Here is a 27,464-nt window from a genome sequence, read left to right on the forward strand (position 1 = left end):
CACTTCTTACACGCTTTATACATGAAAGTCACCCGATATACATATTTATAATAAATACTACATTAGCACGGAACACACACACACACACTCTGTCACACACGCTATCACACACAGGTTCACTATTAACTGTGAGCTAATTTAACGGATGGGGAACGGGGTCTTGTGTCCGCAGGTTACTGAGGAGGAGACGCCGCTGAGACGAGACGTCACGTGACTGCAATCCTGTCCAGGACAGAAGACGAGACATGACTCATCACACTCGTCCTACAACAACCGAGCAGGAAAAGAAAAACAAAAAGCTCCTAGAGGTGTGATGAAGATGATCTGTGTGTGTGGTCATGTTTCAAGGCTAACGTATTTAATGATTCTGTAATAGTCAGTCAACTGATCACGATCCACAGCTTGCACGTTCTCACGGGGACAGCAGGACGTCTTCTCACGTCTCAAACCGGGTGCAGTTCAGCAGAGACGCTTCGCCGTATGAAGTTCACATCTTTTTGGTTTCGAGGTGAAACTTCCTCTCATTATTTATTCGATATTTACTTCTCTGAGGGGGTGGAGTCTGGGGGGGGGGGGTGGAGTCTGGGGGTGGAGTTATACTCAGCTATGATTAAAGCCACAAAAAAACTAAAAATAGTCGATTATTCATGATAATAAATAAAATAATTAAAAAAAAAAAAAGCTTAATAACGGTCTTGGATAGAAATAAGAGTAGCTGTACTGCTTCTGCCCCCTACAGCAGCACCCCTGTAACTACACCATATACACCACAGATTCTTCTTATTTCTCCAGATTAACCTCCACGGCATGAGTTTCTGCACTGAAGTCCCGGAGATCTTGTTCGTTCTTCCTCCTCGTAAAGACGTGAACCTCACAGCAAACGTGTCTGCAAGATTTTGCGTACGTTTCGATTTTGGCTGAAGTGCTCCTGTGGAACAGAGTCCGGTGAAAGGCATGGGGAACCCGTGGGAGAATCTTTGCTCCGCAGCTCTGAGAGTCTCATGGCTTTAGTAAGTTCATTATTGCTTACAGGAAAAAAAAAGCAGAGGTGCCGAGGTGACAAACACCGAGAAAGAAGGGAGAGACGGGAAATGAGAGACACGCCGAGGCTCAGGATCCCTGAACATGGAGTAGAAAGCCGTCGGACACGTGAGCGTGTGTTTGTTCATGGCACGTCCTCCTTTTTAAATAGTTTCAAGTATTTTGATTCTGGATTAAATGTAAATCATGGCTGAAGTTAATACACAACTACGAGTGTAATAAGACAGACAGCATTTCACACACACACAAAAATACATATATACATGTATAACTACAATTCTGTTAAATATATTTGTGCCCCGTCAGAGGTAAATAGGGAACGAAGGAGAGAGAAAACACTCGGCCTGAGACGCAGAACCTCAGCGAAGGGTTTCTCATGTTGTGACCTACAGGTCAGATGATGATGATGTTGGCTTGTTGTTTAGGCTCCATGGACTTTTTACAACAACAAAAAAATGGAGGCGTGAAAATGTGTAACATGACGAAGGTTTTCAGTGTTCCACAGTCTGAGCCTGAGTGTGTGTGTGTGTGTGTGTGTGTGTGTGTCTGAGGGGTCGTCATGGACGTTTATCCTCGGCGTTGCTTCGTTGCGGCTCCTGGAGGAACTGAGCTCAGGTATGAGCTGAAGATGATGAAGATAAAGATGATGTGAGAGGAGAAAGTTTTCTCTCGTCTCACAGGGAGGAAACACGGCCATGTCGCAGTGTGAGGAATTGAAGGGTGTTGTTCTGGTCCTTGTGTGTGGAGGAAGAACTTTAAGTTTGAGTAGCACTAGTATATATTTCAAATAGAATATTAACAACTTTTACCATGTTACTCAGATGAGTGTGTGTGTGTGTGTGTGTGTGTGTGTGTGTGTTGGGTGAAATACAGTGTATCTCCAAAACACTATTTCTACAGTAAGGTTCATTTCACATACAGGTCATGCCTTCTGTGTTTGGGCCACACCCCCTACCTCAACAAATCTAACCAAGATGTTGTTACTGTGGAAGGACACACACACGCACACACACTCTCTGAATAAGGTACCATCTCACACACGGCTGCATGGCCTTTCTTTGGTCTCGATCTCTCTTGTCTGAAGAACGTCTGGAGAACCTTGTTAGTGTGCACTGTAGCTCCTGTGGTAGTCAGCCGTAGGATTGAACATCTTTTTTGCGAGGCAAACGGGACGTTTAATTACATGGCGCTTGCGTTACGTGACGTTACTGGTATAACCGACACAAACGCTGCCAACTCCCTGGAACTCCAGCTGAACATCTCACCACGCTGCTGATTCTGTTCACCAGAACAAAATAAATAAATGACAGAATATTCTACACTTCCTCTGCTCTAAATCCTTCCTGCCTCCTATCAGAGGTGTGTGTGTGTGTGTGTGTGTGTGTGTAATGTAGGGATAAGCTGCAGGTGAGGGGAAATGTGTGTATTACTGTAGCAGATGTTATGTGTATTAAATATGGTTTGACATTAACGAGGAAATGCACTGGTGTGCACTGTGTGTGGGTGTGTGTGGGTGTGTGTGTTTAGATGGCGTATTCGTGTGTCAAGCGTGGAGCTGCGACTCCAGGCCTGGTTTCGGCGTAGCGTGACGGTTCAGGTACGTGAGGCCGGGAGCTCAGGACACGGCGACACACCGACTTCTTTCGGATGCGCTGCTTCTCCTCCATCCTGCGCTCAAACTCCTCATCAATCCTCCTCTTTCTCCGTCCCTGCTGAGGGAACAGAGCCGCCGCCTCCAGCCAGCATCCGCTGCAGTATGGGATTTGAGGTTTGGGGCACAGCCGGCGCCCTCTTCCTTCTCTCAGCCCTGGCTCTGAGCAGCTGGAGATGGGGCAGAAGCAGCTGCCAGGCGTGAGCAGGAGATCGGGCCCCGTGATGCTCAGACTCGTCCGGTCCGTGAACGAGTCAGTGCGCTCTTCGTAAGCCAGATCAGCAGGAGCCGAGCACTGCTGCAGGGGCCAGCCGCTGCGCCCTTTCCCTCCGTTCTCCCCTCCGCCCTCCTGACACACCAACTCGGCCTGCATCTCCTCCTCCTCTTCCTCCTCCTCTTCCTCCTCAGCTTCCTCCTCTTCATCATCCTGCTGCTCGTCGGATGGAGGTGGAGCTCGGGGGTCCCTGAGGAACACCACGATGACTGTGATGTTGTCGCTAGAGCCGGCGTCACGGGCCGAGGCCACCAGTTTGTGGGCCACCATCGCCGTGTCTCCGTTATTCTCCTGTAGGTGATCAGAGACGACACGCACCGCCTCTTCCGGACACACCGTGTCGTAAAAACCATCACACGCCAGGATCAGGTAATCTTCAGTACCGTCCAGGGGGAACAGGCCGTGATCAGCGTCGCCGCAGATGTACGGTTTGTGTTCAGAGTCTCCTACACACACACACACACACACAGATCAGCTTCATTAAGGTATAAATGTAAAACTCTTCAGTTTCACTTCTAATGGCAGATTAACACTGGTAATGGCAACAATGTTCTGGGAACAGATGATGTAAACCAGGGTCCCCAAACTACGGCCCATGGGCTGAATATGGCCACTATATTTGGAACGGCCCTCTGAGTTTCAGGTTCCCTGGTGGTATAGGGGTTAGGATGCGGTGCTCTCACCGCTGCAGTCCAGGTTCGATCCCCGGTCAGGGAACCAACCGCAGCCATTAGTGTTGCACAAGCCAGTGCACTCTTAGTGCCGGTCCCAAGCCCGGATAAATGGAGAGGGTTGCGTTAGGAAGGGCATCCAGCGTAAAAACGTGCCAAATCAAACATGCGGATGATCCGAAACCTCAGTTTACCCAGGATACGAGCAAATTAGTGTTTGAGATTTATCGTTTAGCGAGCAACATTTAATAATAATTACCATTACAAACAAAACGATTATTGTGTGTGTATTTATGGCTGTGTGGAACATCGAGTGAATTTCCTTTATTTCTTACAGGAAATGTTTTAGAGCACGAGCATTGTGGGTTGTGAAGCTCGTTCCCAGAACGAATTACACTCGTAAGTTGAGGCACCACTGTATTATTATTTATAATTTATTTAAAGAATATATTCATATTTTTATGAATTTTACTTAGATCAAAAGGTGCAGGCTATTTGTTGGTACCTCAAATAATAAGGACTCCAGCAGGGGGCAGATGTTTCTCTTATAAACCCCACAGTTCTGGAACAACCTTCCAATCAGTGTTGGGACTCAGTGTTTGTGAGGTAAAGAAGCAGATCTGGAGGGATCATGGATATGGAGTGTTTGGTGAACTGGGATATTTGGATGCTGTCGTCTCCTCACTCTCACACGTTCACTCAGGTTTGTTGATGGTGGTGTGGTGGGTCGTCTCTTATCCCAGAGATCCTCATGTCTGTGTTTCCTTCTGCTTCTCCCTTTTAGTTCTGCTGCCAGAGTGAATCTTACCAGAGTCCAAACTGCACAGTGACTTAACTTTCATACAACAATAAGGAGACCTACCTCACTCCCTCCCTCCCTCCTCTGGATGAGGTCCCCTTCAATTGGAGGCAACTTTGTGCAGCTGGTGATGTTTATCTACAGCCTTGATCCATGAAATTCTGGAGTAAGATCAGGAGCTTTGAGGATTTGGACTGTAGTTAATATCAAAAGTCTGCTACACTGACTCAGGACTACAGTTTGCTCTGATCTTCATCACTGCACCTCAACATCCTTTATCTGTAATAAATGGACATTCGGTGGCACCCAGATGAGGATGAGGTTCCCTCTTGAGTCTGGTTCCTCTCAAGGTTTCCTTCTTCTGCATCTTAGGGAGTTTTTCCTTCACCACAGTCTCCACCGACTTGTTCATCAGGGACAAACTTACACTTATAAAAAACTTATTCATTTTTATCTCCACCTGATCTGTGTAAAGCTGCTCTGAGACAATGTTCATTATTAAAAGCTCAAAACAAAAAGAAACTATGGTGCAGAACAAAAACAACTAAATCACCATTAGGAGGCAAAATGAATAAACATTTAAAATTAATAATAAAATCTAAACAATGATGCTGGTCGTCACTGCGCCTGTGGCATTTCCTGTTACAGACCTGCTTTACAGACAATGCTTTATCCAAGTCAGGTTTCAGGCATCTTCAAGACTTTTTTAATGAATAATTAATGAATAATTATAATTCATACATAATGAGTTTGTTATTTATAAGTAGACAGTGGATTAGGTGTGTCAGAGAAGTATGTGAGGGTGGTGCAGGACATGTATGAGGACAGTGTGACAGCAGTGAAGTGTGCAGTAGGAACGACAGACTGGTTCAGGGTGAAGGTTGGACTGCATCAAGGATCGACTCTGAGCCCTTTCCTGTTTGCAATGGTGATGGACAGGTTAAAGGACGAGGTCAGACAGGAGTCTCTTGGACTATGATGTTTGTGGATGATATTGTGATTAGTGGTGAGAGTAGGGAGCAGGTGGAGAAGAGCCTGGAGAGGTGGAGATATGCGCTGGAGAGAAGGGGAATGAAAGTCAGTAGGAGTAAGACAGAGTACATGTGTGTGAATTAGAGGGAGGGCAGTGGAGGGGTGCGGTTGCAGGGAGAAGAGGTGGAGGAGTTCAGGTACCTGGGGTCAACAGTGTGAAGTAATGGAGAGTGTGTTAGAGAAGTAAAGAAAAGAGTGCAGGCAGGGTGGAGTGGGTGGAGAAGAGTGATAGCAGGAGTGACTTGTGATAAAAGAGTATTTGTGGTTTGGACATGTGCAGAGGAGGGACATGGGGTATATCAGTAGGAGAATGATGAGGATGGAGACACCAGGAAGGAGGAAAAGAGGAAGAACATGGAGGAGGTTTATGGATGTGGTGAGGGAAGACATGCAGGTAGTTGGGGTGAAAGAGGCAGATGTAGAGAACTGTGGGGGATGGAGACGGATGATCCACTGCGATGCCCCGTAATGGGAGAAGCTGAAAGAAGAGTAGTGGATGGATTGTTGCTGCTGTAACGTAAGTGACCACAGAAATGAAATCGATCAGGTTTGTATAAAAGTTAGCTTGTGTTCTCATTTACATTACAGCAGCTACAAACACTCACAGCCAATAAAACTTCATCACAGCTTCTCTTCAGACAGAGAAGTGTAAACTCTGAGGTCCTGAAGATGACCGTTACTGACACTTTAGAGCTGTTACACACACACACACACAGAGCTGTCAGAGCTGCAGTCATGTTAAAGGCTGAATGAGGAGAAAAATGGATCCATGCTGAAGGTTACGTACCGATTGCTCTCGACACGGACAAACTGCCGTTCACTCGCCACGTCCCGAACCAGATCACACACCCACCCAGAGCCTCGATCCTCCGCTTCTCATCCTACACACACACACACACACACACACACACAAATGACATACATCTTTTACTGTTTAAACAAACTTGCACAGCAGCAGATAAGCAGCAGACGAGTCTCCCCTTTATTATTATTACTTTCGTTTTCACAGAACAAATAAAAACAGTCACTTAGTAGAAATAATCTGAACTTTATCTTTGTTACAGAGCTACAAGAGAGGAGTCTGTCTATTTGTTGCTTCTCAGCATGCTTATTTTATACCTCTATCTTCAGTAGTACACACACACACACACACACAGACACACACAGACACACACAGACACACACAGACACACACAGACACACACAGACACACACAGACACACACAGACACACCTGTACCCAGAATAGAGCTCAGACTCGGTCAAATCCCACTGGGAAACTAAATAGACTTTAAATGCAGGTAAAAGAAATTATATCCATCAGCTGCAGCCACTTATTACATAATGGATAAAAATAACAGCAGAAAAATCTACCAGTTCTCTTCCTCCCTCCATCCTCCCTCCCCCTTCACAAAATACCCCCACCCTCCTCTACCCACACACACACACTCTTACCTCTCTATCTGGTTTGTGGGGTTTCATCAGCTCCACAGGTTGTCCTTTTTTCACCAGCATGACCTGAGAGTCTCCAAGCCAGGCAACGTACAGAGTCCGTCCTCGCAGGAAGGTTACGACCCCAGTGGTGCCACAGCGCAGATTCTAACACACACACACACACACACACGTGTGTAAGGGTCGGGGCAGAGGGTTAATCTCGGAGCATAACAGACTTTTAGTGCATTCATTTCATTGATGGCATTTGGCAGACACCTTTATTCAGAGCGACTTACAACTGAGCAGGAGCATCACATCCAGTGTGTGTGTGAGACAGTTATGGGGAATTGACTACACACCTCTCGTTTTGCTTTCTGTACAAAGTGCTCATCGGTGTGTTTGAAGGCTCGACACAGAGCTTCTACAGGGTCTTGGCTAAACATCTCCTGTTTCACCAGGTTGACATGGAGGTGATTCGCGGCGTAGGTTGCAGCATCGACACCACCGTGACCATCGAACACCGCGAAGAACGCCTGCTCCTCCTGATCCTACAAAAACACCAGGCATGCGAACATCCATAAACCGACCAGTATGAAATCTTATCTCCTGTCCATGAGAAATTCACCTGTAACATCAACAACCAGCCACAAATGCAACACTGAGTCCATCTGCAGCTGGAGGAGTGGTGATGGAGGTCGGGGGAAAGGATGGATGGAGCAGATGGAGGTCCGGTGGAAGGATGGATGGTTGGGGTGGAGCAGATGGATGTTTGAAGTTAGACCGCTGTTTGAGATGGTGTAAATGGGTGGTGCATGACAGATGGTTGATTGAGATGTTAGATGGTGTAAGATGAGGAGGAGCAGTTGCGGTGTGTGTGTGTGTGTGTATATATATGATTGGGTTGTTTTTTAAAACAGTGGAGAAAAAGTGAAAGAATTCACTTACAGAACACTCAGGAGTATAATTTATCTGCAGCACACACTAATTCTAATTCCCCCGTGTGTGTGTGTGTGTGTGTGTGTGTGTGTGTGTCTGTGATAGAGGAAGTAAAATGTCAGTTGTATGATGAGAGTAAATAAAGTTCGGGGTTTAATTAGGAGCAGATTACGAGTCATTATGTGGCTTTAGAGAGAAACGTGACGAGAGAATAATCACTTCACTGTTCAGGGAGGAGCTAACCACACACACACACACACACACACACACACACACGATTCTCAACCAATATTTAGCCAACACACACTAATAGATCCGAGTGCTACAGTAAATCTACACACTGCAGCTACACAAACAAACCAATCACTCAAATCTCTCTCTCTCTCTCCGAGTAGTGCGTGTTATGAATATTGAGTGCTCCCTCCCCCTCTTTTTTGGAGATGTACACACACACACACACACACCATTTGAGATGTTTCACAGTTAATTGTTCACGTTATAAAGTGAGGTAGTGACATGGTGACGCTGTGAGATCATTACACCAGCGGTGGTCGTGAACATGAACACGTGAGGGAAGAAGAGAAACGATCTGAAAGTGATGCCTGAGCATGTTTCTGATCAACTTCACAAATTATCTAATCTCTCACAGACACACACCTGTGTGTGTGTGAGTGAGTGACCTGCAGGTTGAAGAGTGTGTGTGTGTTACCTGCAGGTTGAAGAGTGTGTTGAAGTCTGGGATGATGACGTGTCTGTCCTCCATTTTGCGCCTCATGTTCTTGATGGCGTGGATCGACGTCTCGTAGTAAACCTGAGAGCGACGTCTCGGTGGGAATCCCTTCAGCCACAGGCAGCACGTCTCACACAGCTTATTAAATACCAGACGAGCAAACTTCACCGCTTCAATCTCTGTGTGCGCACACACACACACACACCCCAGTTGTAGTGCTAGAAAATTAACACACATTTTAGACTTGTGGAAGATCACAGTTCTCAAAGTTTAAACATCTAGGAAGAAAAAAAGTGTGTGTGTGTGTGAGAGAGAGAGAGAGAGAGAGAGAGAGAGAGAGAGAGAGAGAGAGAGAGAGAGAGAGAGAGAGAGAAAGAGAACTTAAATGTAAGAATTGAGGACATGAGTAAAGAGGACATCTGCAAAGGCAGACAGAAATGAATTTGAGAAGGTCGTGGTTCTCTAGTGTGTGTGTGTGTGTGAGCACGAGAGAGGGAGGAGAGGAAAGAGAGAGAGAGTAACGGTACAGAGGGAAAAGACAGAAGGAGGAGAGAGGAATGATTGAGAGAAAAGGAGGAATGAGACCAGAAAGAGAGAAATGGAGAAGAGAGAGGAGAGGAGGCATGAGAGGAAAGAAAGATGGAGGAGAGATGAGTCTTGGGGAAGGACTGTCCGTGTAACTGTGGACTTATGAAGATCTTTTATTGTTCAGTTGTTGGAATTTGAGACGAATCAGAAACCGAACTGCTCCTTCAGATACTCTGAACAGGTGTGTGTGTGTGTGTGTGTGTGTGTGTGTGTGTGTGTGTGTGTGTAGGTTGTGTAACGTGTGATTGTTGAGTGGTTTATATGGACAGCGTATCTTCATCTCTGTGGGTGCAGGATATATTTAAACTGTAATATCAGGTCTGTGCTGAAAGCCCTGAGCCAGACAGCCGTCTGTCTGTACCCACATCTGAACATCTGTCTGGGTCTCTGAACATCTACTCTCTCAGTACATGGTGTCACACTGAAGTCTACAAGGTGTACTGCTTTAAATCAGGTTAGACACACACACACACACACACACACACACACACACACACACACACACACACACAGAATGTTGATGAGAAATGTCTTTTACTAAACAAAAGTGTAGAAGCTAAAAGGAAAAAAAAAAAACCTAACATCTTTCTGCACTGATCTTTCTGATTTGTGGATGAAACCCTCTGGTCTCTGGAGAACATGAGATCACTTTAATGCCACTGCAGCCCTCACAGACCATCTGCTGGTGTTCCACAGAGAGAGAAAACACTATGGATGGAGCAATCTTTCTTTCTCTCTCTCACTCTCTCACGCACGCACGCGTAAATGTGAAGGTCAGATGTTTGTGGTCTCATCTACACGGTGTGTTTACACCTCAGTCGTTCCTGCTTTCAATTCCTCAGCCATTTCCATTCGGATATAGAAAGTGAAATTCAGGCCAGCGTGAAGTTAGTAAGTGACCTGATTCTGAGTCGAGCAGGAGACTGTGGCCTACATCGGCTGGGAACGGCGGCGGAGCGCAGTGCGGAGGCAGCAGCAGCACCGACGCGTCTCTTCCTGTTTCAGCCTCTCCAAGACCTAAAATTCTCAGCTTCTGGGTCACGGGTGTCCTTGGAAATACCCAGAAATGTCAAAGGCAACGTGGAACAGGAGCAGCGTCTCCCAGGGACTCGCTGCACTGCACTTTCCTCACAGGCGGATTAATGCTTCTGATATTCCACTCTGAAGGAGATGATGAAGGTGAAAGGCTGCAGTATTTTTTCAGCTCTCAGTGAATTAGATGATTACGGAAGTCTGAAGAGGCCATGCGTTTTTTTCTGTTGTTTTCTCGTGATCACTAGACGGAAAGCAGTTTTTAGCTGAGCGACAGACACAGAGCTGTTTCAGTTCGAGTCCCTGATCAAAGTCAAATCTGATCATAATGATGCCTCTAGAACATGCTCCTATCCCAAATACACAAAGATTCACGAGGAAACAAATGTTTGTTATTCCAAGATCATGTGAAAAGTCATGATCATAAAGAAAATAATATAATATAACGCATGGCCGTGGGTGATGGAATACAAATAAATGCCCAAATATAGAATTCTGTTACCAATAGTCATGTGACAGGGCTGAAAAATTCCATTGGATCTCAACAGGACACCCCCCCCCCCCCCGTGGCAATTTACGCAAATCAGCCATGTCATCATAACATTATAACATTCTGAGTGGAAGAACACAGTGAAGAACTCTGATGATCTTCATCATGGCTCCTGTTAGTGTGTGGATTTATTTATTAGGCAGCAGGTGAACATTTCGTCCTCAAAGTTCGAAAAATGGGCGTAAGATTTGAGCGAGTTTGATAAATTGTGACGTCTAGACGTCTGGGTCAGAGCATCTCCAAAACTGCAGCTCTTGTGGGATGTTTCTGGTCTGCAGTGGTCAGAATCTATCAAAAGTGCTCCAAGGAAGGAACAGTGGTGAACCGGCGACAGGGTCGTGGGGGACGAGGCTCACTGATGCACGTGAGGAGTGAAGGCTGGACGTGTGGTCCGATCCAACAGACGAGATCCTGTAGCTCAAACTGCTGATCGACGGGTCACGACTGTTTTAACAGCAAAAGAGGACCAACACAATATTAGGGAGGTGCTCAATGTTACGGCTGATCAGTGTGCGTTACTCAGTCAGTCAGACTCCACATGGATGAAGAAGACTTCACATAGACAGCAGCCTGAGCGAGAACCTCAGAGAACCTGGTTTACTTCTGAGCCACGTCCAAACCATCCACCACACAATGATGATTAACACTACACAATATTTCTAATGTTGCTACAAACAGGAGGGAGATGTAAAGGAGACAGAATGGTGGCATGTGGAGCGAAGAGAGATGCTGTAAAAGTGGACACTCACGAGGAAGAGTCTCGGCCTCTGTGCCATCCTCGGTGGTCTTGATGAGGTGACAGCTGGAGAGATCGGTCTGTAGAACACAGTCAGCCGTACCACGGGCCAAACCTGCTGCCAGGGGGAACGGGCAATTACTGTAACGAGAGAGAGAGAGAGAGAGAGAAAATGAAACAACCACTCGGATAGAAATGACCATCTCAAATCCAGAGGATCAGCAGAGACGTGTTCAGGGTTCAGTCTTGTTCCTGAGCTACAAGGACGAAGCAGCCAGTAAACTTCCTATAACTTTCACTTTATAAAAGGATATAGCTGATTTACATATTTTATAGTGCACACACACACACACACACACACACACACACACACACTAAATCAATGAATGATTTAATAATATACATCAATATAATATTTATATGACTGGAACAGGTTCAGGTCATACATTTGTGGTACAATTTCTAATAATGAAGTGCAGCATTACACCGACAAATTAGTGTGTAATTGTGTGAGTGTTGGTGTTACGGTGTATGTGCAGTCAAATACATTATTGATGTTTTGATTGTCGGGGGAGTGGTGGCTCCAGCGGTTAAGGCACTGGGTTGCCGATCGGAAGGTCTGGGGTTCAAGCCCCGGTTTCGCCAAGCTGCCACTCTTGGGCCCTTGAGCAAGGCCCTTAACCCTCTATGCTCCGGGGGTCCCTTACGAGCATTGGGCAGCAGTCGAAGGCGGGGGCCTGCTTAGACTGCTGCCCCCCGCGACCCGAATTACGGATAAGCGGGAGAAAATAAATGAATGTTTTGATTGTGAAGTGCGTTCAGTGTACGAGTGTGTGTGTGTACGCTCGACTTGTGTGTTTCATCACAGTTGTGTATATTACAGAATGAGCTGGTGTGTATTCATGAAGTTAATTAACTCCATTGGTGCACTGAACCCCCCCCCCCCACCACCACCACCACCACACACACACACGCACAGTCGCATGTCATTACTGCATTCTCCAACGAGGTACAGCCGAATCATCTTCTCTGCGCTCCCATAGCAACACAAGGCCGCCGACAGATGCTGCTCGTAACCATGACTACGTAACTATGACAACAAATGCTGGCGACAGAGCAGCAGGAGCAAAAAACACGCTGATAACCAATGCAAAGGACTGTGGGTATTCAAATTTAGAACAGATCCCCACACACACACACACACGCGCGCGCTGCTCTCGCGGACTGGAAAGTGGAACGCTGTGTCTCAAGGACAAGTCAATGACAGCCTGCTCTAGATGTGTAGAACTTAGGGAGGAGAATTCTCACACACACACACACACACACACGATGTGTTAATATGAAAACGCACACATGTGGAGGTGTTAAGGAGGGTTGCCAGATGTTGTAAAAGTGACTACAGTGTGTAAATGGAGATATTTATAAACGTGAGTAGTGTACAGTGTAACAGTGGTGTGAGACGTGAGACACAGCCGCTGTGTCTGGAAATGAAAGGGATGAGGCTCAGTGGATGCGGTCACAGGGGTTTATCTACAACATTTTCATCCACATCAGTGTTCTAATGGAATATACCAAATAAAATCCACATCAAAGAAGCAGTGTGAAAATCACTCACACGAGCAGGACACACGCCTCGAGGCAACACATCAAACACCAAAAGAATGAGAAATGGAATAAACACCAACATGGTCCAAACTTGCCATGACGTGTGTGTGTGTGTGTAAGTCTTAAGAGGCCATGCATTATTTTTTTTTCTTTCTAATTGTCTCCTAATCACGACTTTTCTCCACATGCCTGCTGCTGCAAATGGTGATGGTTATTATCCATGATGCTGAATCGATGCCGGCTCTCATGCAGAATACACAGTAAAAACTACTGATCACAAGGAAACAATGTTTGTTAAGATCACAAGGAAATAGTGTCGTGTTCACTAAATAAATAAATAAATAAATAAAGACACTGCATGGCCTGTTAGGACTTCTGTATGCATGTGATGATGCACATACATCACACACCTGTCACAGCCATATGAAGCTTCACTCTGACACTAGTTCCTCCACACAAAAACACCCCAGTGTTCGCTCATCATCAGATCATTCATGTGGACAGAAAGCAGGAAAAGAACTAATGAATAAAAAGTGAACTGAGACATTAAACTATAAAGTGCAGAATACACAATATTTATAAGAAGGTCTTACTTCAGGGATTTATTTCTATCAGTGTGTGAGAAATCAATCTGAAATATCAGCACACACACACGTAGAGATGAACAGATAAAGGAAAAGAATAAGGAAGGATGAAGGGGGGGGGCAGTAGGGGAGAGAGAGAAAAGACGCAAATTGCCATTACATTCTGGGATCCACCTCCGCATTTCCATTCATAGAAATCACACACACACACACACACACACACGTTCGTCAGCAGCAGGCAGGAGGGGGTGGCGAGGTGGGGAGTCCTAATTGGCTGAAACATCTAAACCGATCCAATCAGATCTCTCCATTCTGTGAGCAACGAGCAGAGGAATGAGGTTTACTGTGAGACAGACAGAATCACAGACAGCAGGAAGCCACTTTGACCTCATTAGAACAGTATAAAAATTACATCTGTCTCACTCACACACACACACACACACACACACACAGCATGTCAACACTGAGCTCAAAGAAGCTCCCCCGATAACATTCAAGTGTCCTTGACTAAAGCCTGGATAACACGGACTCTCTCTCCCTGTGTGTGTGTGTGTGTGTGTGTGTGTACGCGCAAGCGAGCTACAATCCCGAAAGCCACGATCTCTGTGAAAAAGGTTGTTCATTTTTGAAGTGTGTGTGTGTGGGTGCAAATAGGTTTGTGTGTGCATGTTGAGTGCTTTGAGTATTCAAGAGAGTGAGTGTGTGTGTGTGTGTGTGTGTGTGTGTGTGTGTGTGTGTGTGTGTGTAATGCAGGTGGATGAGTCAGAGTTTGTTAATAGCCTTGTGCAGAATTCGTGCAACAATAAATCTGCATCCTGTCCTTCACAGAGCGAGTCCTCACCAGTGTGTAGAGAACATGGCCCGAGTGCCCACTGTGTGTCACTGCCGCGCGTGTGTGTGGTGTGTGTGTATGCGCGTCATGTATTTGCCAAACAAATGCCTTTATATATTTTCCCTCTCCACATTATGGAAAGCAGCGGCTGGGCCGAAGCGTCACGAGCAGGAATCCCGCACGGCAGCAGACGTCCTGATGGCGTCTCCCTCACGGCTCACAGATCATCAATAATGCAGCACTCGCACTATAAACAGACGGCAGATGGAACGCAGCTCTACGTGAACAGCTTTACAAATAGAAGTCCATCCTGTCGATGCTCGAACAGAACACATACGGTTATCAAAAATACAGTCCATGCTACACCATCTCGTGCTGCTCTGAACAATCAGAATGTCAGGAATGATCACGGATTGGAAAATACCCTCGAATACCCGAGGAACCCTCAGACCAGAGCGAGGAAAAAATTATATTTTTATATATAAAAAAAGCGCAACGCTATTCATCTCAGTTACACAACATTTACAAACGTCCTACGATGTTGGCAGGCTCCATCTTTTCATCATAAACCCATAACATTTCTGTCAGCATTCGAGTTAAATGGTGTAGCTGATGCTGTTGGGACCCACGTGCGTTCCCACGTCTGCGATTAGAACGAAGAGCAAACCCGAACGTCTGAGTGAAACCGTGCAAATCTGCCACAGAGACAGAAGATACACGACACGCTTCAAAAAGAAGACTTCCAGGACACGTTCCAGAAAAACACTAGGGGGCGCTGCATTAGGGGACTATTTTGAAGGTGTGGAAACTAAAAGCGAGTCTCCAAACTTTGTGATAAAACCTCGAATAGTGGAATTTAAGCTGTTTTGAATCTTTTCTCAACACATCTCAGGTAAGAGTTGATGTTCCGTGTGGTTCCGTCTCATTTCCACGGTCACTTTGTCTTTATGAAAGAAAGAACCTGTGTGTTTTAGCTAATCTTCTGCGCTGTAGCATGTCCCAGCTGACTAGCGACCAATTCATTCCATGAGTTTTATTAACAATTTATCAACACATTCTGAAATAAATGTATTCATTTCTGATAAATGTGTAAAATAAAGACGGGGAAAAAAAAAAAGTTTGAAGAACCACATCTGGTTGGAAAAAGTCAGATGTCCCAATACTTTTGTCCAGAAAATGTACCTGATTCTTTGAAGGGTTTAGTTTTAGTATTTAACAGTGATGCTGAATCATTTCTGCCTTTTCCAACAGACTCACCACATTTAAAAGATTTGGAGCGAAAGCGAGATGATGGACTATTTGGGCCACAGTGGACAGTAATGTGGGTTATACAGATACTCAGACTGAGGGCTTAGTGGGGTTTCGGTTCCTCAGCCCTGGGACACGATTCAAATCCTCACAAATAAAAAGATGTTCTTCGGCTTTAAAGCTCCTTTGCATTACACTGTGCGCACACACACACACACACACACACACACACACACACACACACACACACACACACACACACACACACACACACACACACACACAAAAGCCTGTCTGTTGAGCACCAAGGGCTTTTTTTTTTTTTTTTTTTAAGTTCTAATAGCACTTGTGCTGCACAGGAAGCTCTCTGGCTTTTCATCAGGAACAATCAATTCTGGTCAAAGCTCATGATGTGCACCAAATAAATCTTTAAGATAAATCACCATGCAGCCGTTAAACTCTGCCCCCCCCCCCCCCCCCCACACACACACACGGAAATTCTTGCTGCGTCATCAGTCCATTAATTCCACACAAACAGCAGCTTATAAAATATCAATGAGTACAAATCTTTGCGATGAAATTTAACACATGGTGGCATCAAAAAGTTTGGAGATTTGCTCTATTTACAAGAACGTATTTTATTGATCTACATTTCCACACAATCACCTTCATTATATTCCCTTGTACAGTAAGCTACCCAGCGTTCTTCTGGATTGTGTCCTGGAAGTGTTTCGGAAGCATGTCGAGCATCTTCTATGATCCGTGCCGGATCTCTGCAACGGCGTCAAAACGGCGAGCTGGACCTTCATTTCCTGGAAGAGGGTGAAATCCGCAGGAGCCGAATCTGGCGAGCTGGGTGAGGAGAGCTGTGTGCCGGTGCATTTATCATCGTGTCCGACTTGCTAATGCACGTGGTCAGATCAGCGTCAGTCGCACAGCTGCTGATTGACATCATCCTATGTCTTTTGGCACGTTGATTTATGAAGGTCGGCGCTCCCTGTGACTGTGTTTGTAGCCTTGTGTTGCCATCTGCTGGCAAGTTACAGAACTAGTCAAACTTTTTGATACCACCTCGTATTAGACCCAAATCACAGTCAGAGCTCTGCTGCTAGAGAATTAAATCAGCATCTGATGACCAAATACATTCCAGAACTCCAACCTAACGGAGTGTCACTTCACGTTTTCTGCCAAAACGTAATCAGATTTATCATGAAAAAAATCTGTTCCAATCCTGCACTGTGTGTGTGTGTGTGTGTGTGTGTGTGTGTGTGTAGGATGCAGTATGTCTGTTTTAACCCCGACCAGTAGAATGGCCTGTAGTGACCCTGAATAGACTCTCCAGTAGGATTAAGGTCCTAATCCACAGATTAGCATCGCTGCTGTTCACACTGCACACACTCCTGATGGAGAGCCAACTTTCTACAGGGGGAAAAAAGCAAAAAAAAACAAAAAAAAAAAGTACCACAAACGAGTCAAAGAGAGAGAGAGAAAAAGAGAGAGAGAGAGAGAGAGAGAGAGAGAGCGCGCTGAGCGTGAGAGAGAGCGCGCTGAGAGAGAAAGAGAGAGAGCTGAGAGAGAGAGAGAGAGAGAGAGAGAGAGAGAGAGAGCGCGCTGAGAGAGAAAGAGAGAGAGCTGAGAGAGAGAGAGAGAGAGCTGAGAGAGAGAGAGCGAGATAGATTGATTACGGGGCACGACGCCTCCACACAGCCACGCTTATGTAAGCGATCGGGACGTGGGTTAGTGCGGAGAGATAGAAGGGAAAAAACACTGCGAGCAGAGAAACACACAGAAGTCAGGAGTGATGATTAAAAGGGCGACTGGTTTGACTTGAGGTCTGTATAGACATGTTTATATCTTATTGTACATCACTTCATTTCCTGAGCAGTTAATAACAGTGTAATGATCCACCGTGTTAAAGAGTACATCACGTATCACTCACGTCCTGGCACCAGATCAGCCCAGCTAACGATCACATCAATTAGCACGACATCATCGTAAACGGAGAACGCTAAACGTCTCAGGCTGTGAGAAGCGGCGCGCACACACACGCGCGCACACACACACACACACACACCCTAAAGCTCCAAACACTGAGTACTAAACATCCTTCTTCGAGATTCGATCTCAGAACCGCGACAAATAAATGGACAATTTTGTATGACTGTAAATCGCCCAATTCTTCTGCATCCTGGGACTTTCTGCTCGTTCCACGTGAGATACGATCATAACATCAACAGATACACTACACTTTCACTTTGTCTGTATTGCACTGCTTCATCCACTGCAGCTCTTTGCACTACTGTATAATCCCCCCATATGTACTCTTTATACTGCATTATACAAACATTCATATGTACATAAGCATGTCATGGTATTGAGCATGTTCTGGTCTTATCCTCTGCACAAGTCTGCACAGTGACACTGTATTACTGTCTACATCACAAGGGGGAATTGTTTCTACCATCACTTATTACCTACTGCAAACGATGCACTTCTGGTACATTACACAAGGAGAATAAAATTAAATCCAAATCTAATCTAATCTGTGGTACTGAGCAAATCATCATCATCTCCACCTCTTCATCAGCATCACACTCGCTCTTCTGCTCATTAACAGCATTTGGCCGACCCCCTTATCCAGAGTGACTTTATATAACGGAGCAGGTCTTGTGTGAGGTCTTGTGTCAGAGCCTTGTTTAGGGGTCCAGGAGCGACAGATTGGTGTGGCTGGGATTTTGAACTCATGACCTTCAGATCCAAAGATAAAGATATTCAGATAAAAACTGAAGCTATGACTGTTGTCCAACTGATTTAAAAAAAAGTTTTCCCTCCAAAACCTTGACCCACTTTTTACTGAACAGCAGATTGGCGTTAAAGCCTTATCATGTCTCCTCGCAGCCTGAGAGCAGCGGCGTGAGCTTCGAGCAGCTCAGAGATGAGGGTTATGTAACCCACCGGCTGCTCACACAAAACGAAAAGAAAAAACCTGCACATTCAGCGATCGACTCTCGAGGTGAGGGCAAGTCCACAACGCTCACACGACTACGAGTCGATAAAGCAGTGTGTGTGTGTGTGTGTGTGTGTGTGTGTGTGTGTAAAATACTGTCCTGACAGCACATTGAAGTGATTTATTCTTCTTACACAACTTGTTTTTTTTCCGTTTATAGTTACATGCTGCTGATAAAGTTGTAGTCTGATTTATATTAAGTTTGTAATCCAGTGTAGATTCATTCATTACACTTTGGTACGTCGCTCTGGACACGGGCGTCTGCTAAATGTCAATGTAATGTAAATGTAAACCCATGACAGTAAAACGAGTCTGTTCCTGTTGTTACTTATGTTATAGCAGCAGTAAACACACAAACCCCAGCTTACTGAGAAACCTGAACATCACGTACGGAAGGAGTCGCCAGAGTCACAGCTTTGTAACATACTTCTTGTACACGTCCCTGTGAACAGAGCTGTCGCTATGGAAACGAGCGCATTAATATAAACCTGCACACCTGTCCGAGTCGCTGCTATAGAGAACTCCTCACCACCTGACTTCTGACCAATCACAGCCAAGAACTCAGCAGCGCTACGAAGACGTGTTCGGTAAAATTCAGGCACGTTTTCTTCTCATTTCAGAGTCTAGACTAAAAACTAGTTAAAAAGGACAGGATGTTAAAATTCCATGAACTGTTCCATTTGCCATGTAACGTTAACGAAAACGTTCTGAAGCGTTCTGGTGGAAAATGTTTTTCGCTCTCTATGCTAGTTAACTAGCGTCGCCCCTGCATTCCGCCTCACTGGGGAGTGAAATATGATTATATTCTGGATCATTGGGTCGACCTGGTTGACCTTGGTACTAATTGGTGAGCCAAGATGGACTGAGGTTGAGGTGGTAAACCCCCAGAAACATGCACCGTGACCCCCGATTTAGCATTGGTGCCGTGAGTCAAAACGACGTGAGCCCGCGGGTTTATTCAGCCGTGACTCAGATTGTGGTGTTTTACTGAGACACAGCGACTAATCGAGGAGCTTCAGGGAGTCGCAATCCGTCAGCATAGTGCTTATTATGAGTCAGTCCTCTCTCACACACACACACACACACACACAATCCCCCCTCCCCCCCAAACGCTAACAGCTGAAGGCCAACGCGGAGGCGGCTTGATCGGGTACACGATTCCCCACCACACACACACACACACACACACACACTTTTACACTTCTCCCATCTCAGGCCTTCCCGATCTGCTGCAAGCTTATCACCAGTTGCTCCAGTCAGAGTGAACAGAAGGACAGGAAGTGACATCATCTTCACACTGTTCACGTGAGTGACCAACACTGGTCAGATAATCACCACATGTCAGCACAGAAACTGAGCAAACACCATCAGCACAACCAGGGAACATGTAATTACCCAATCAGAGCGACCTATAAGTCAGTGCAGGTGAAGGATCTTGGCCTTGGTGCCCTCTAAAGAAAGGAGGTCTGGCATATGTGCCCTCTGTTAAAAAAAAAAAAAAAAAAAAAAAAAAGGAGGTGTAGCCTACATGCCCACCTCATTCCACGCAGGAGAAGCTGTTTATCAGAACAGAACTGGATCACAATGTCTATGTGAGTTCCTTTCTCAGGCTGACCCAGATACTTCCTCACGCTCAACTTTCCTGCAGCTCCACGCTCCTGCTCAGGTTCTCACACGCTCAAACGTACAATCTGATATTTTACACCAGTCTAGTGAGTTAAAGGTGCCGTGTGCTTCCATCACTACTTCTAGCTTCTACTCCATCCTCCAAAACCCAGAGCTCATGGTGTGTTAGGTTGGAGGCTGAGGAGAGGAAGTCTGGTAGAAGGTAGCTTGTGTGAGCAGGCTGGAGCCAGGACAGAGACGGAATCATGGATAATCACAGGACACTAATTCATACCACAGAATACAAACTCAGAAGGAACAGATGGAGATGCAGAGAGCAGCAACCCCGAGATATGTGTGTGTGTGTGTGTGTGTGTGTGTGTGTGTAAAGGTCCTGGATATGAAAGATTTATATTTATACATGCGCACACAATCTATGGAGCAGCGTTTGTTCAAGGCCACGCCGACTCAAACACCAGGTCACTGTGACCTTCAAATTCAGAGAGGACACATGACCACTATGAGGAGCTCAAACCCAGGTTCAACCCAGAGAAGATTCGATCATCTTTATGTAGGTGTGTTGGGGAGATAAGAAGTGCGAAACTGCTGCTTTACATTGACGTAGAGATTGTGTGTGTGTGTGTGTGTGTGTGTGTTGTGGAGATCCAGATTGAGGGAAGCTTTTGTGTTTGAATGTAGGTCATTGCTGCACTTCAGCGTCCACAGAGCCCAGTTCTGTGTGTACAGAGAAATGATCAAGGGACACATCTCTCTCTCTCTCTCTCTCTCACACACACACACACACACACACAGTAACAGGTCATCTGCTTGGCTCACTTCATCTAGTCCAGTTTCAGGGTCTGGAACAAAGTCACATTCAGATCACTGCCTCTCTCCCACACACCCACTTTTTAAAACTGCTCATCTCTGAAAGGTTCCTCAGCACCTCCACTGTGCAGGAGCAGGTTAGAGGTGGGACAGAAATCAGTCCCTTCCCTGCTCTACTTAAAACCATCTTCACTTCCTGCCACAAGCAGAAGATACACATTTATTTCTGTATGTATTTTTATATTTTCTTTCATTGGTTCCAATAGTATTTTTCTAAATCAGTTTTCGATCTTTCATTCTTAAAGCTTTGGCGATACAAAATGTATATTTTGGCATGCCAATAAAGCAATCAGAGAGAGAGGTTTTTTTTTTAAAAGAGTAGTGGAAAAGTAGGGAGGAATGGAGTGTGAAACATGGAGTTATGGTGTGTTTGAGAGAAAAACTAATATTAAGAACAGATAAACCACACCTAGATCAGGGGGTGGAGCTTAATATAAATCAGTTCAGCCAATCAGAAGTGGATCACATGACCTCGTTTCCTCCCTTTCTAATGGCTGACTCGGGGAACTGAGGGTTTTGTTAGATTAGGTGCCGTGATGAAGCGCGCGTGCGTGTGTGTGTGTGTGTGTACTCTGATTCGCATCATATTTACACATTTAAAAGAGAAACGTTTAAAAAAAAAAATCAGACATGGGATTTTAATGTTTATCACATTCCTTGCAGTCGCTTCATCCAGCAAGTAAATTTTAAGTGTTTTAGATTCTTGCACACTTTAATCAGGAACTCTTCAGGGTTTTTCTCGAAAGCTGCGGAGACAAGATGAAGAGAAGAAAGAAAAAAAAAAAAGAAACTATATGGAGCGTATCCCCCACTCACACTTATTTCCAGCTGAATGTGCAGCGAGACACGAGTTTAATGAGCTCCAGTCTTCTCAAACTAGATCTGAGCCGATAATGTAGAGAATCTCCATCGTGATTTCCTTCCTCTGAATGATTACACGCTTCATCATCAGACCCCTAGCAGGAGCGGCTGGGAAACACCGCTATACAGCACAGACGAGTTTTCTCTCACTCTATAGATATCCGAGGTCTCGGTTTTCTCTCCAGGCTGTAGAAAACAGGATGTAGCCCCGCCCCCTCCCACAGAGAACACGCTGATGAGGGACAGGAAAACGGCGTCCAACCCACTCAGCCTAATTGCTCTGTGGCAGCTGAGAAACAGCGAATCAATCATATTGCCATTCAATTAGCGCCGCGGCCGGAGACGAGGTGACGGACCTCTCTTAGCCAAATGAAATGCAGGAGGAGGCGACCTTGGACGACCTCAGACACAGCATGACGCTGGTGTTTTATATAAACCTCTGTCTGGACGGTGCACAGTGCAAATCCAGTACTCACAGGTTTCAAATAAGTGTTGATTAATAAACTACAAACAGCTGCTGCAGATGTTTGCATTCCTTTCAAATAAAAAATAGCAATACTAAATTAGGCCACGCCCCCAATACCTCCCACTAACAGTACATCACTAATTTGTTTAGCTAATGGTTAGTTAAGAGTCACATATTTCGAAGATTGGTGAATATGTAGCTCCTCCCCCAAGTCTAATAGGTTATAGTTTAGATACGAGGTGGTATCAAAGTTTGTAGACTCACGCTGTTTACAAGAAAGTACTTTATTTATCTACATTTCCACACAATCACCTTCAAAATAGTCTCCTTGCACAGTAAGTGCACCCCTAGTGTTCTCCTGGAACATCATCTTTTCAACTTATGAAGGCCGGTGCTCCCTGTGACTGTGCGTGCAGCCTCGAGCACGCACAGGAAGAGTCTCCGAGCAGAGCGTGATGATGCCTCAGGCTCACAGGGGTCAGTGAACAGAAACAGGGAATTCTGGGTAAAACTGGGGAAATCTTCTGTATAAGAGCAGAGGGTTCTGAGCCCCAGAGCGGTGAGCTGCTCACTGACTTCCATCCCAATCCTGAGAACACTAAATTACACAGACGTTTCTCACACCTTCACCTTTCTATCATTATAACCGTATATAATATATTATATATATATTACACACACACACACACACACCTTGACATGTTAAGTGAATGTGCATGCGATTCTAAACCTGCAAGAACACTGAAATACGAGTGTGTGTTTGTGCGCGTGAATCTTCTCAGGAGCAGCTGCTCTACGATTGCTGAAGAGGTTTTGTGCTCTAATGTGATGCCAAACAGAATCGGTGCCAATTTAAAACATGATCGCTTCATTTACAGATCTCACATCCTTCTCCTTGTGAGAGAGAGAGGAGAAAAGACAGAACGGAACAGACAGAAAGAGAGAGAGAAATAGAGAGAGAGAGAGAAAGAGAGAGAGAGAGAGAGAGAGAGAGAGAGAGAGAGATGCATGTGCTGTGTGAGTGTGTCTCAGTCTTATGTTTGTAAATCAGTATGGAAATGAGCTTCAGCTCCGGTTCCTGTGAAGCTCCTGTGGTTTCTATGAACCAGATGTTTCAGGAATAAATCAATGCAGTGATGTGATGAAGGATTTGTAGGTTATTTCTCCCTCAGGAACTGAAGAACACTGATAGAACTGAGGAACTTTCATATTTTGTATGCAACACCTGCTCAGGGAAACAGAACCATTCACACCCCCTGATGAGGGATTTTCCACTGGGGACTATTCTCCATCACACTCATCCTCACTCCTGCAGATCATTCTCCATGAAAACACACTTATTTTTACACCACTCTGTTCATCACACACACACACACACACACACACACACACACACACAGGTAGGGGGAGGGATGGAGGCTTGGGAGAAAGACTCCATATTATCTACAGTTGTGTGTGTGTGGTTTATGCTTTCAGTAGGTGAGGTGATGAGGTATGTAGCTGTTTGAAGGGTTATGAGTGTTTATAAAGGAGATCAGTGATGCTGTATGCTGGACAGTGACACGAATCAGTTGATGCTTCTGTGAAGTTCTGAGGCTTGTGATGGTTTCGTGTTCTTCATACGGTAGAAGGCGATCCAGATGTGGATCTGGGAAAAAGGGAGGGAATGAAGGAGGGAGGAAGCGAGTGATGAGGGCTGTTTCTGTCTCACACACCGAGAACAGAAAACTCTACTTAAGCTTATTAAAGCTCCTTGGTCTCACACAGCTGTAATTTCCTCACTGAAGAAGAGGAATCACATCTTCACTTCTCGATTACAGCACCCTTCATCCTTCTATCCTGCCATTACACACACTATCTATTCATCCCTCCCCTCCATCCCATACCTCTTTTACAAGGTCTATCCCGTCTTTCCCTTGTTATTAGTGCACTTGTAAAGCAAAGTAAATGTCGGACTTAAGCACATTGTTAGACCTGTTACTGAAAACACCATCACAATCATCCTCCTCCTCCATCATCATCACCACCATCATCCAGACACACTTTATACAACACAGACAGACAAGCACATCTTCTCTTACTGAAGACACACACAGCTAGAGAACAAAGGGGATCTCCACCTCTCTCCCCTGCTCTATTATTAGATCGTCAACCCGGAGACAAAATAATCACACGTTGAGCTGCGTGAGCAGAGCTGGAGACGAGCAGAAAAGCCCCTCGTTACGCCCCACAAACACCAGACTTCTGCATCTCTACCCCTCAAAACCAACCATGGTTCCAGCACAGCGTTCCTGCACCATTTCACTCATCACACACACACACCAGAAATCTGAAACCCAAATGATTCCCTACAACACTTCTAGTGCACTACATCGGGTGCAGTGTTCTTGTATATAAGGAACAAGCCAAATCCCAAATCACTCCCAATTATTCTGGTAGTAGACTACATAGTGCACTTCACATAGATGGAGCTGTGACAGTACTGAGACGTGTCCCAAATACTGCACTAAACTGCAATAGTGCACTTGTACTGTATATGGAGCGATGACTTGAATACTAACTCTCTCCCTGGGGCACTAAATAGGGCAGAGACTTAGATATGAATAAAATACATTTAAGTGCACACTAAATCACTTTCTTTTGCAGAAATAGTGAACTAGTACATAGGGCACAGTGCGCTTATAGAGGGAGGTATGAAAGAGGGTGTAGGGCACCAAGATATGGAAAGAGAAGTTGAGGGATTAGGGGACTCGCTCACTTAAGTGCCCGATGTAGGGTACAGGAGCCTTTATTTCCCTCCAGGTGTAGTGCACTTCCACTCACAGAGCAGGAAGCACCATGAAGTGCACTAAGTAGGGTGAGAAGTCCATCTATAGTGTGTGTGTGTGTGTTACATGCAATCATTTCTAATGTGGTGCACTTATTTCCAATAAAGGGAGCGAGGAGTTATTTGGAATGCAGCCACAGAAAGTCAGGAGGCTTCTTTAGTTTGTGTGTGTGTGTGTGTGTGTGTGTGTGTGTGTGTGTGTGTGTGTGTGTGTGTGTGTGTTCCCGCATATGAGAAGCCGAGTGCACAAATGCTGCCGACATCTTGAAGAAAAGGTAACCATCTCTCTCTCTCTCACACACACCATGCATCGTGCCTAATCATATGTGCACAACCATCACTCATTTCCTTCTTACACACACACACACACACACACACACACACACACACACAGCAGTGGTTTATCTTGAATCCTGCATGTTCTCGCCATTATCCCATCTCTCTATTTCTTCTGCATTTCCTCTCCATCTCTATCACACACACACGCGCGCGCGCGCGCGCTCCGGAAGCTTCCTGATGGACGATGAAGCGAGGAGAACAAGGAGGAGAAGGAGGGAGGAAACTGCAGCAGTGACGCTGTGCAACGCAAAAAAAAAAAAGGGGATTTACCACTAGGGCACCTCGAGCTGTGGACACGGAGGGGGAAAACACACACACACACACACACACACGCACACTGTATGAGAGAAGCAGCTTCAGAGAGGAACATTCAAAGTGATCAGTTCATAGTGGTGTCACACTGAACATTTACAAGAGGAAAAAACAAAAACCAAAAAAAGCTTCCTCAGATTCCAGGCAGCAGATCCACTTCCCTGCTCTCACTCTCTCACTCACACACACACGCACGCACGTTCCTCTGCTCTCCTGCTGGACTCCTGTGGAGCCGTGTGGACCCCAAACACACACTCGAAGCCCTGAACGCAACAAACTGTACCTGGTTTGATCAAAGTCACGAGCAGATCATCTGCACATACATCAGGACATCAAGGATAAACCCGGGACTGAAGGACACAGGTGCAGTGGGAACAGGGTTCAGAATAAAACGCTTCAGCAGTGAGGAGATCTTTCAAGGTCATACCAGTGGAAATTCTATAGTATAATTAAGGGTTTCTATCTGGTAGATGATTTGGGCTCAGAGTCCTGGGAGTCCTTTCTGCTCGAGGAGAACAGGGTTTACAGCTGGAATCGGTTCACATCTGTTTCGGGGAATAGGATTGAGAAACCTGAAGAAGGTAGAAAAGGTGTGTGTGTGTGTGTGTGTGTGTGAGAGAGAGATTTCCTGCAGCTACACGGCTCTCCTGCGCTAAGTAAAGTTCAGATTTATGAAAAGTAAGGAGCACTTTTTGGAAACCTGAAGCTTGCGTGAAAACGCGCAAAAAGGTAGAAGGACCTGATAAGACTTCTCCGCAGGTAGGTGTGTGTGTGTGTGTGTGTTAGTTAGTTAGTTAGTTAGTGTTAATTGAAAGCGCGAAAGGCATGCCGGGTACTTAACTATTTGCACAGGTGCTGCAGACACAGGTCGAGACATTCCCCTTCCACCTCGTCGTCAGTCACCGAGTCCGACAAAGGGCGCGCGGGCACAGGTGAGTCCTCGCGGAGCGGCGGCCGCATCTCCCGCAGGAAGAGCTCCAGGAAGCGGCGGTAAGCTTTCTCCTCGCTGCCACAGCCCGCCATCGCTCCTTCTCATTCCCGGAGAGACACGACACAGATGGAGGAAGAGGAGGAGAAGAAGGAGACTGAGGAGGAGGATCTGCTGCTTTGAGTCATGAACGAGCTGCAGGTGCGCGCGTGAACGCGAGAGCGCGTTAACGAGCGGCGGTGACGTCGGATACGAGGGGGCGGGGCCATGTAGAAAATTGAGAGTGCCCTGCTGCTGGGGCGATGACGTCACCCGGACTCTTTTCGGAATGAATGAATGAAAAAAATAATGAAATAATAAATGAATGGTCTCGTGTGTGTGTGTGTGTGTGTGTGTGTGTGTGTGTGTACACCGACCGGGTTTATAAATCCGGATTTGCTCCCATGTGTTTAAACTCACCACATATTTCAATCTGTTTATTTTTATCAG

General features: G+C 45.7%; 2 protein-coding genes across 2 annotated transcripts in view; both read right to left on the reverse strand.

The window, feature by feature from the left end:
• Nucleotides 1–27,318, reverse strand: ppm1e (protein phosphatase, Mg2+/Mn2+ dependent, 1E). The gene is made up of 7 exons (XM_083567851.1): nucleotides 26,889–27,318; nucleotides 11,487–11,614; nucleotides 8,547–8,746; nucleotides 7,261–7,449; nucleotides 6,923–7,066; nucleotides 6,256–6,349; nucleotides 1–3,412 (listed from the first exon to the last, which is right to left on the reverse strand). Exons 1-7 carry the CDS (start codon nucleotides 27,068–27,070, stop codon nucleotides 2,565–2,567), a joined length of 1,785 nt encoding a protein of 594 aa, XP_083423977.1. The 5' UTR covers nucleotides 27,071–27,318; the 3' UTR covers nucleotides 1–2,564.
• The window catches only part of rad51c (RAD51 paralog C), a 56,443-nt gene that overhangs the window by 19,054 nt on the left and 9,925 nt on the right, over nucleotides 1–27,464 (reverse strand). The window lies entirely within an intron of this gene.

This window comes from Silurus aristotelis (genome assembly GCF_946808225.1).
Source record: "Silurus aristotelis genome assembly, chromosome: 18".
Taxonomy (NCBI): Eukaryota; Metazoa; Chordata; class Actinopteri; order Siluriformes; family Siluridae; genus Silurus; species Silurus aristotelis.

Coding starts and splice junctions, on each gene's coding strand:
- ppm1e (XM_083567851.1), bottom strand. CDS start 27,070: ATGGCGGGCTGTGGCAGCGAGGAGAAAGCTTACCGCCGCTTCCTGGAG. Junction 7,450..8,546: donor ACACACTCTTCAACCTGCAG/GTAACACACACA, acceptor GTGTTTTTGTAG/GATCAGGAGGAGCAGGCGTT. Junction 7,067..7,260: donor TACAGAAAGCAAAACGAGAG/GTGTGTAGTCAA, acceptor TGTGTGTGTTAG/AATCTGCGCTGTGGCACCAC.